General features: G+C 40.7%; 2 protein-coding genes across 2 annotated transcripts; one reads left to right on the top strand and one right to left on the bottom strand.

Annotated features, from left to right (window-relative positions):
• Positions 1-100: 100 nt before the first annotated feature.
• gnl3 (G protein nucleolar 3) lies at positions 101-4,843 on the bottom strand. Its single transcript, XM_084036632.1, has 15 exons — positions 4,776-4,843; positions 4,530-4,588; positions 4,220-4,360; positions 3,609-3,728; positions 3,445-3,525; positions 3,225-3,360; positions 2,998-3,101; positions 2,501-2,651; positions 2,227-2,314; positions 1,842-2,019; positions 1,590-1,732; positions 1,248-1,384; positions 984-1,099; positions 717-786; positions 101-626 (listed from the first exon to the last, which is right to left on the bottom strand). Exons 1-15 carry the CDS (start codon positions 4,786-4,788, stop codon positions 535-537), a joined length of 1,629 nt encoding a protein of 542 aa, XP_083892758.1. The 5' UTR covers positions 4,789-4,843; the 3' UTR covers positions 101-534.
• Positions 4,844-6,004: 1,161 nt separating this feature from the next.
• LOC311020746 (uncharacterized protein) lies at positions 6,005-9,937 on the top strand. Its single transcript, XM_084020948.1, has 2 exons — positions 6,005-6,297; positions 7,331-9,937. Exons 1-2 carry the CDS (start codon positions 6,117-6,119, stop codon positions 8,248-8,250), a joined length of 1,101 nt encoding a protein of 366 aa, XP_083877074.1. The 5' UTR covers positions 6,005-6,116; the 3' UTR covers positions 8,251-9,937.
• Positions 9,938-10,855: the final 918 nt, after the last annotated feature.

The following is a 10,855-nucleotide window of genomic DNA, read 5'->3' as shown; positions in this document are numbered from 1 at the left end:
CATGAAATAATTAAGATCAATGAGTTAAAAAGGTGCTACAGCATCAAACTCAGTTGTAGTGTAACTTCATGATTTTGCATTAACAGATTGAGGCTTTGTAGAGTGTTTCATACGTTTATAGTACATTGTCTATGTACAGTATTCTGCATCAATACAAAATTACACATGACCTCTGGATATTTAACACAAGCAATCTTAGACATCTGAGAAATAGTCGTATATATACATGAACACATAATAGATGTCAATTTTCTGGCTAAATATTAGTCCCAGACAATTCAATTCAGCGGTCAACTGAAAAATGTCAGGGACGAAGGTCAGTCCTCGTCTGTACACCGTCTTCCAGGTTCACAGGAAGGGCACAAACGCCACCAGTTCGCCCTAAAACCACAACTAGGAAGTGCCTTTTGAACAGATTCTGAATCAAATTTGCTGATCGTGGTGTGGTCAAAGACAGACTGATGGTTATTTCTTACATCAGCATGTTTGTGTATGCTGGAAAAAAAAAAAAGTCTCACAACCACCAGACAAAGCTCATTTAAAATCAGTGTTAAAGTCATAGGCGTCATCGGTTGTAGCTGCACTGAGGCTGACGTCAATGGGGAGAGACTGGAACTGCACATGTTCTGGAAGGCAAGAAAAAAATCACTTTAAAAAAAAATCTGACCCAATAGGAGATTCTAGTAATAAAAAGACATTTTTGAAACAGATCTTACTTTTGAGTGGCGGCACCTGCGGATTCTCTGGTGCTTCCGTTTTATTTGCCTCCTCAGCAACTTGTTCAGGCTGCAAAAAAAAAGCACTAGTTTCAACTATTTGAATTCCAACACTCCCCAAGATACAGTGATTTCAATGAGGTCCAGCCATCAGGATCAGAGTTGGATTAGAAGTCTTCATCAACAAATCGAGACTTGCGTTTTTGTCCTCATTTCCAGGAGACCAGTGCAAGAATTGTTTAAAAAAAAAAATACATCTATTAATACCTCATTCTCTGCGGCACCACGTTTTTCTTCAGAGAGGTCGTCGACACTCAGCAGGCCTGCAGTTGGGCCTTTGGAGATGAAGCCGATACTGCTGGCCTGGCTTGGGAATTTAACACCTAAAATGCAAAAGTTCTATTCAGTAACATGGACCGAGGAGACTGTATAACTAGCTCCAGTATATGGACATGCCCAGAGTGTAAAATCCCATTAGTGGGCCCAAGAGGCCGTGTTGCTTGAAAGAATCAAATTAAACATCGCCAGTACCTTTGAGAGTTTCTTCGTTGCCCCTTTTCAAATAGTTTAGATCCCAGCCTTTCTGCATCTCTGCGACGACTGCATCGGACATGTAGGCAGGGCGGACGGGGGTCTCCGGTGCCTTACAGTGGTAGCTCATCTTGGCTCTGAGGAAACATACTAATGTTAGATCAAGACATAGCACCCCCTCTCTTCTTTATTAATTAACACTAATGCAGTTATCCTGGCAGTGTTGGGATCAGAGTTGGATTAGAAGTCTTCATTATGAAATCCAGATTTGCGTATTTGTCCTCATTTCCACACTGTTTAAACTACGGCTGCCCACCCTTCCGTATTCATACAAACACTCACCCTGTCCAGTCAGCAAGGAACGCTGTGGCTGCCTGCTCTGTGCTTGGGACTCCACCCTTCTGCAAATATCCACGCTTTTTGGCGAACAAGGTTAAAAACTCCAGAGAGTTTCGGAAGTCTGGGATATTATACTGAAGCATGATCTGAAACCAGGAGCACACATGACCTGAATTAATTACATTTACAACATCCAAGTGTTTAACCAGATCATACATTACTCAAAATCTCTCCAGTGACTGGACATCCTCCTACCTGGCTGTGGTCACACTGTTTGAGCACAGTCCTGACGGCCTCCAGCACAGTCTCCTGGCCCTCCTCCACCTGCAAGCTCCTCAGAGCCATGGAGGCCGGTGGGTTGGACGGTGATGCCGTAACTCCTGGGCTGTCTATTAGCTTTACATTCTTCAAGATGTGCACCTCCTGCATGGATCTGAGGGGTGGTAAACAATAACATGTGAATATTGGGTTTAACAACAAAAAAGGGGGCCTAAAAATAATTCCAAAAAACAATTTGAACATAATTCAGTGTCCATATTGCTTCAAATTTGTAATTGGGAACTCTGCTAAATATGCACTCCGATACTGTAACTCATACCAGAGACAATGCTATATGTTTCAAGCTAGTTTTTTTACTCACTTTGTGACGCCTCTCTTGATGCCGACATTGCATGCAAGGATGCCCTTCATACTGTTGATAAGACTGCTTTTTCCCACATTAGGAAACCCTGAGGGTACAAGGAGGAACATGTCAAAGATTAGCATTCACATTATAAACTGAGCAAATTAAATTAACCACAATCAATACAGTATATTTATATCACAGAGCTGTGCAGTAAATTATTTTAAGTCCTGATAGAATTCAATACTTAATCTAAATCCACAAATTACATAATAAAAAAAAAACTGCTTACCAACTACGCCAACTCTGAGTTGAGCTTCATTCTCTTTCTTGGCAGCAAATTTTGTAAGGAATTCAGTGAGGCAAGTGTTTCCAAAGCAGACTGCTGCTCGGGATTTGTCCAGGACTTCATTGGATGCCACTATTCTGCTCTTCCTGGCTTGCTGATGAAAGACACAACCAGATAAGTAAAATACTTTTGAGTACCATCCACAAACGTTTTTTTTGGGGGCTTGCATGCATGCATGCACATATTGGGCAATATTTCTAATTAAAAAAAGCAAAAAAAGCAAGCGTTTTGTTCACAAACACTACACAACAGCTCTGCTCATGACAAAGCCATTTAATTGAGTGGTTTGTGAGTTACTCTTGGAGGTTATAACCAGTTATAACAGCACAAGCTGCTCAACCTTCTCAGTCCTCCATATTACAACAATGTATGACCACGTTTGATCTGGTTGACCCTTCACACATTGGACATACAACAGACTTTTAAAATCCATCTCTTACCACTGTTTTATCTTTGATCTGTGTTGATGCTTTGAACGCCACAACTGGACACTCCAGTTTTAAGCACTCGATCCACCTCCCAACATTTTCCTTTGGTACCAGATCTAAAACACAGAATATCATACATTTAGAGTCCAGACAAGCCCACTTTTATTCAAATAACGAAGCACAAAGCTGCTCATCAGTGTTTATGTGAATTAATATGGCAGCGTCTCGTGTCCTTTTACCTATTTTGCTTAAAACCAAAAGTAGTTTCTTGTTGCCTTCCCTCTGCAGCACTGCTTCCTCCAGCTGTGGACACCTGCTCCCCAGTGGATCACGTGCATCAAGCACTTCTATTACTACATCGGATGTATCAATTACCTGAAGAAGTAAACGGATCAGATAAGATGATGAAAGTCATACCTTTTCTACAGTAAAAGGCTGACTGGTATTGGGAAGTTTTACCTTATTTAATTCAGAGCAAAGGTACGGTTTTGAGTTTTTATCTGGGGCACCTGGTTTCTCCGACGGCTTTTCAACCTCATCCTATGGAAACAAAAGAAAAGTTAGTCATCAGGGAACATAATACAAATCTGAACTGAATAATGACTTTAATGTTTGCCTTTTACCTCCCGAGCCTTCTTGGCCTTCGGCTCTGTTGCTTTACTTGCGGCGACCTTCTCCTTTTTTCTCTTCTGCGCTCTCTTCTCTATTTTAGATAGTCTCTTTTTCTCTTTCTCTGCCTCAACCTGTGAGAAAAAACATTTCAGGTGAGTAAAACAGCAGGTCCACCACAAAAGCACTGTCCATGCCTGTTTCCCAAAATCTTCTTAAGGCTCATACGATCTTAGGCCTAAATGACACTTCATTTATACAAGGTAGGTGTGATAAACTGCACAGGAGCAGGGAAGTTTGTTCACAAACAAACTACACAGCAGCTCTGCTTATGACAGAGCCACTTAATTGAGTGGTTTGTGTGTTACTCTTGGAGGTTATAACCAGTTATAACAGCACAAGCTGCTCAACCTTCTCAGTCCTCCATATTACAACAATGTATGACCACATTTGATCTTAATAAACTGTAAGAGGGGAGTCAGAGGATACACTTTAAAAGCACTGTCCAGGCCTGTTTGCCCAAAACTGCGTAAGGCTCACTTGATCTTAGACAGCCCATCTGACAAATGACACATTAATACACGGTAGGTAGGATAAACTGCACAAGTGCAGCAATGGTGCCAACCTGCAGTCTCCTCTGCTCTGCCTCCCTGAGGACTTCCTCTTTGAAAGGAGCGCTGCTGGGCACGCCGGGGTCCTTCTTCACTCGTTTGCTCACTCCTTTCTTCTTTGCCTCTTTTCGTAGCTTTTTGGCGTGATCCCGGACCTAAACACACAAACGTAACTCGATTTCTTGTAAACATTAAAATGTCCAAATTAGCTACATTGAAGTAGCGCTAAAGTTAGCGGCCTCGTTTCTTCCACGCAGGCCTTATAGTCCGAAACACATTAAACTCGTATCTTCACGGTTATGGCTGACTGTTAAATACACTCACCTTCTGCTGTATTTTATACCGTTTGGAACACGAGAGCCGCTTACTTGCTTTCTTTAACTCTGGAGACAAAAGGTAAAATTAAATTAGTTAAACGTGGGTTGAATAGTTCGCTAAAAAAGAATCTAAAGCAGACCAACAGCTAGCTGGCTAGTTCGCTACATTGATTAACCGAACAATAAAGACTTACAAAGGTGTTTTTGTGAGCTCGTGTACATTAATGTAAAATCGCTATCGGCGCTCACTTACTTGGTCGTTTCATCGTGGAGCTGCGAGCCTGCCAATGTGACTACCACACACTTGTCTGGCACGTGGAGGAGAGACCGGAATTCATGTCACGTCATTTCCGCTTTTGTGGTGCAAATTTCGCCGCCTGCCGAGCAGGAGTACTTTATGCTCATTCGGTAGAATTGTAATACTGTATGGAGGATATGGGGTCATAATTTAATTTAATTTAATTTAATTTAATTTAATTTAATTTGCATTTAAAAAAAACTATATTTAAGTATCTACAGCGAACCCAAACATTCAATGAGTTAATCCCAGCAATTTAATGTAATTTGTATATTGATTGGATCTCTCTTGACCACTTGTATACTGCAATGTTGGTGTCCATGTATCTGGCCTATAATCCAAAGGCTATACACACAAATACACATAAGCATGAACCACACGTACATGTATCATGTAGCTAGATGCCAAACAGGGTTGTTTATATTTAGGACTTCTATTATTACTCACATGGCATATTTTCACACAAAGGTGCAGAATGCTTTGTTTGTTTCATGCAATAATGTCAGAGCTGGTTGGTTGCACTGGGATGAGAACAACAGTGAGAACCAAACTGTTAGGATTGTTATGTTGAATATCCTTTTATTTGTGCATTTTTAAGTATGTAAGTGATCAACTATTTCAACAAGGTAAATAATAACACACCAAAAGTGAATGTTATACTTCAGATGGTGGTAGAGGAATCTACCTTTAGACCTTGAGGAGTTTTGAGGAGTTTTATGTATGTGGGTGTATGTGTTTATTTCTTTAAAACAATGTATCATAAGATGTATGGGATGTATGGAAGCCCATTTCAGCCACTGTCAGAAAAAAAAGAGAAACTTAGTATCTCAAAATAGTAATACAATTTAGAAAATAAAAATCAAGTAATAATCAAGTTTCTCTTTTTTTCTGACAATGGCCTTCCATGGAAAAGTGGGCAGCTAGTTTTTTATTTATTTATATATGCTGAGCATTCAATTTCTTCTTAAAACGTGTAACATAAAACCACACGTTAATACCACCGACGTTAAACTTCTAAACTGCTATCATATACAATCGTAATGATCTGTAATGCTACTTTCACATCATTGTAATATGTTACGGTGATGTCACGGTGATAGCAGCAGGTGTTGCACCATATTCAGTAACCCCGTCGAATTCTGAGACCTGATTAGAAATAGTGGGGTCACAAAAAGAATCTTGGGGGGGTTGAAGGAGAAGGCGAGGAAGAAGACATAACTCCGGGTCACGTGATTGGGTCGATCATCTTTTTGGTCCATTTTGGATGATAGCAAGAGCTCCGTGCAACCCAAGAAAATGACCAAACTGCAGTTTTTAAACGTCTTTTTGACTGAGCGTCTCATGCTCGCTGCGCAGGAGATCTACAAATCTGTCGAGGACACTATTTTGGAGTACCAGGAGGAGATAGCGATCAGGGAGCGGGAGAACGACCATTTGAGACGCAGACTGCGAGACGCTGGGATTGAAATATGGCCAGGTTAGCTCCGCTGAAAGCTAACGGTGCAGTTGCGCACCTTTATCTGCCGAGTCTGTTGGGAGGCATTGTGTAGTGAAATATCAATGACTGCGTAGAGGACAAATGCAACAACACGAGAAGTGGTGTCAGAGGAACTCCCCCTCACTTTCAAACAAGTTAACTTTAGCCGTTAGCAAGCTAGTTGATCTTAGCTGCTGTTGTTGTGGAGTGGCTAGCGCGTTAGCAACCTTTGTTCGTTAGCCAACCAGCTAGCCTAGCCTACACCCGGGGTTAGCATTTAGCTATGTTTATACTTTACACTAGTGTGCGTTTCGGTGTAGGCAGTGCACTAATTTACGTTTTTTTTCATAGGGCAGGACAGATTGAAGTTACCTCTGAGAGCACGTCTTGACATCATACACTTGTTGTGTCATAGTGTTTGTTTACTCCAATTTAAAAACTCCCCATCCAGAGTAGACCCAAGGCTGAAGCTGCAAGTGATGCTAAAGGTGTCATTGTAATATAATTCTGAATAAGTAAAGTCCTCTTAATTTCAATCAGTTTGTACATATTTTCTAATTTGCATGACACTGGAATTTTTTTTTTTTTAAGGTAACAGTGTTGCAAACCCACTATGAATTAATTGTATAACGTTACAACACTTAAAAGATCAAGGGAGTCAATACCTACATACAGTATTGGGCTGCCTTCTCAGGATTTCCATTGATTGTTTTATAGCAGTTAAATACATTAATTAGTGCGTCTATTGCTTGGGTTTTTATTTTGGTAAACTAAATCGATCACAAGACCGTGTGTAAAGATTTGGGTGAGTTTGTTGGGGAAAAGCCAGTGCCTACATCAACAGTTAGTTTAGACATGCTGTGTATCACCATAGTTAACCATTTCTATATGCACATTTCTTTTAAAACATTTTTGTTTATTTCCGTTGACGAGGTAGTGAGTTCAGCTTTTTGCACTGTGCCATTGACACTGTTTTGTTTGCAGCAATGAAGGGAATATTTTCATCTTATTCTTCCTCCTGTTGTTTTCTCAGATCGTCCGTCCATGGCGCTGTTGGATGAGGAGGATAGTGAGCATCCACGCCGCGAATGGAGTCCCAGCATGGGGCATGAAGAGCGCATCCCTATTCAGATTAAGGATAAAAGGGATCTCCGGGCTAACCAAGGAGAAGAACAGCTTCGTGGCCATGGCTCTTGCAGCACACCAGAGAACTTGTTCACTCCCCCGCGTGTTTCGAATGAATATCCCCAGGAAGCCCCCCACACATCCAACCTCCCTCAGAGTCAAGGTGTGGAGAACAGGGAGAGAGATCCTGCATCTCGAGGCTCCTCGAGGCATGTGAAGGTAGAGAGTCAAGGAGGCCACAGAGGCTCTACTTCCTCCAACAGTGGTGCCCAGCCACTCGCACCAGTCAACCCAAACTGCTCAAATGAGAACAACATTGATATTATTGGGGTGGAGAATGGCGGACAGATGGGTGGTGTTAAGGGAAATGGAACTGGAGCCAACAGAGGACAAGCCTCGCACATGCGCAACCAAGGAGCCAATGCTGTGGACTGCCCTCATCAAAAATCCCCCCTACAAGGTCACGTATCTTCTTTTTCCTGCAAGGTCTGTGGTGAGGCGTTTAGTCACGTTGGCCACTTGCATGTGCATGTACAAGTGCACACGCGAGAAAAACCGTACCGCTGTGGGGTATGTGGGAAATGCTGCAGCTCCTCTGGCAGACTGCAGGAGCACCAGCGTAGTCACACGGGAGAAAAACCATTTCGCTGCCAGATTTGTGGAAAGGGCTTCACACAGATGGCACACTTGAAGGTACATATGAGGATCCATACTGGGGAGAAGCCATACAGTTGCCCTGTGTGTGGCAAATGCTTCAGCCGTTCTGACAAAATCAAAAGGCATCTCCAGACCCATAGTCGCGAGGGAACATATTTCTCAGGGCAATGATGTTAAGTGTGTTGTTGAACAACCTGGGTTGCAAATCTCATTGATGAAGGAAACTTTCCTACAAAAAGCTAAAATCGCTGCCATTAAAACGAGGATTTTTTTCTTCCTACTTTCCAAGAAGTAAAGATTCTGCAAATCTTAGGGAAAGTTTCTTATCTAATCGAACACTTCTCCATGCCATAGTCCCTCAATAGAATTTATATTAGCCAGTTTAGTACGTCATTTACTTAATTTTGTACTTGTCACTGAGTATTAAATCTCTAAGACACAATTTGAGTTATTAGCTAGCTTTTCTGAATTATCTAGCCTTTCCTTTATAATTAGCATGATGAAGTCTTCCACACATGCCTTGAAACTGAAATGCATTAAGAAATGCAACAATGTTCAACACGGTCATGGCTTAGTATCAACCGGTCATTTAATTTCCAAGTTTACACTTGAGGTTAAAATCTGCAGACTTGACATCATTTTGTAATCATTATTTTAGGACCTAAAAATAATAGTCAGTGCATGACATTATCTCCATTTTCTCAATTAACTAGAGAATTGATGGTCTGACAAAGGAAGCCTGTGTGCCATCTACCAGTTACACTGCCAGTCATTTTTTTATTTTTTTATTGAAGAAATGCCACAAAATTTAGACCGACAAAAAGCTACTCAAATGTGCCCGTAAACCTTGGGCTTGACTGACTTGCAAGGAAGAGTCAGATGTAGCACTTATCTCCATCTTTTTTTTAACTTACTTTTTAATCGGAGTGCTGTTACGTTGTTGCAGAGCCAAATACTGCCACCTCACACTGTCAGTGCTTCATGTTGTCCTTTGAAATATGGATCAATCCATTGTGGGACTGCGCCACTATTTTATGAAATAAGGTGATATTCAGTAAAATTACCATCAGTCTCGAGCTACCATTTGATTTTGGAATTTTGTGGTGTCTTTTTTTTAATTTTTTTATGTAATGACATGCACTATGGCATCTGTCTAAAACGGTGCAGAAATTCACTCTATAATAGGGCTGTACAGTATTAGCTGAACTTATCTGTTTTTTCAGGGCTCTCAGTCTGCAAAGATTTATGTTCACTTGTGTTTTCACCACAATAGTCATTAACGTGTGAGGTAATTTTGGAGTGGCCTCGGTCGTGGTTGATTTTCAGAGGTGATGGTTGGTTTATCATGGAATCAGGTACTTCCTCTGCCCAATCTTGGACCGACTCCCTGAACAGCAGACCCCACAGTCACCTTTCTCCTCTCAGGACTAATGCTGCATTCATAACATGAGGGAATACTAGAAATGCTAATGACTGACTTGAAACAGCTATTATAAAAGTCAGAAACTCAGGGTTTGTGAGTTTTCTTGTGGAATTTGTCCCTGTTTGTTGCAGAAATAAACATAACTTTTTAAAACATAAAATAACGATTTGCATCTGAACTTCCTGCAAGAAGATGAACTTAATGAATATAATGCGTTCGGAGTGTGTCAGAGCTCAGTTGATGCACAACATTGAACCCTCCATGCGTGATGAATGCAGCATGAGACGACTACAGTATGTCCTAACAGCTGACCAGCAGCCCTTCACTCACAGTCTTCTCTGGGACACTTGGTCCCCCTGCACACACACACTCTAATGTACAGTGTTGTATCATTGCATATTAAATGTTATTTTTTAATAAAGTAGTAATTGAGTATACATTGTCTTTGTCTTGTATTGCATGCAAATGCTTGGGTATTGCTAATAACATTAGCAATGCCTTTGTATTCACATGCACCAGTGAGTTGTGACAGTGAGCTGGCATGCACAAGGAATTTAAACTCCTAAATTTAATGTAGCCACCTAATAAATATATTATGGAAATGTGGCTCTTTTCCACATAACATTGGGAAAAGGTGTACAACAAAAAAATAAACTGGTATTTTGCACACTGGTTCACTGTGACACTGCCTTGTCTTACCGGGACAATTGACTACAGAGCCAGCGTTAATGTTATCAGTAGCACCTGTGTTTTCCCTACTATGACAACTCAAAGGCCCTTGCCCAATGTCCCATCTAAGGCCTTAATGTTAACCTTGAGTTTGAGAGGCTGTGAGGGTTTGCAATGGCTTAAATATATACAAATGGGACAGAACTTAAAGTAAAGCTTTAATGACACAAAATCATGTTATCTAAAATGTAGGTTTTTATTGTTATTGTATTGCCTTCCTTCATCTTCTGGGCTCTTGTTATCCCAGACGAGACGTAATTGTCAAATAATCTATTCTTATGTTTGAGTTAAAACATCTTCCATAAGAAAAATATTTAAAAAATAAAATAAATGGTTGATAAATACTGGTAAGCCAGTTGTGTAATTTAGCATATTCCTCTGATTTCAAGTGAATTATGTTCCATATGAAATCACTTTGTAAATGTAATATGTCACTCATGTGCCATCCTCTTTGTTCATACTAAAACGTTCCAATTGTAGTAACGGCTCTACAACACCTGGTGGGGTACTTTCCATTTAAATGTTTTTCCTGAGCTCCCCAATACATTTATAACTAAGATGAGAAGCAAATAAAGCATACTTTCCCAGAGGAACAACTGGGATCTGCAATTAGCCATCATGAGA

Source organism: Eutrigla gurnardus, assembly GCF_963514095.1.
Source record: "Eutrigla gurnardus genome assembly, chromosome: 2".
In the NCBI taxonomy this organism is placed as follows: domain Eukaryota; kingdom Metazoa; phylum Chordata; class Actinopteri; order Perciformes; family Triglidae; genus Eutrigla; species Eutrigla gurnardus.
The sequence above is the reverse complement of the archived record's forward strand: the minus strand, read 5'-3'. Positions and strand labels throughout refer to the sequence as shown.

Excerpts from the sequence above, each read along its gene's own strand:
- LOC311020746 (XM_084020948.1), top strand. The coding sequence starts at position 6,117 with ATGACCAAACTGCAGTTTTTAAACGTCTTTTTGACTGAGCGTCTCATG. Across the intron at positions 6,298-7,330 it reads TGGGATTGAAATATGGCCAG|ATCGTCCGTCCATGGCGCTG; the intron begins GTTAGCTCCGCT and ends TTGTTTTCTCAG.
- gnl3 (XM_084036632.1), bottom strand. Across the intron at positions 3,361-3,444 it reads TTTGCTCTGAATTAAATAAG|GTAATTGATACATCCGATGT; the intron begins GTAAAACTTCCC and ends TTACTTCTTCAG. Across the intron at positions 3,102-3,224 it reads TTTGGTTTTAAGCAAAATAG|ATCTGGTACCAAAGGAAAAT; the intron begins GTAAAAGGACAC and ends TCTGTGTTTTAG.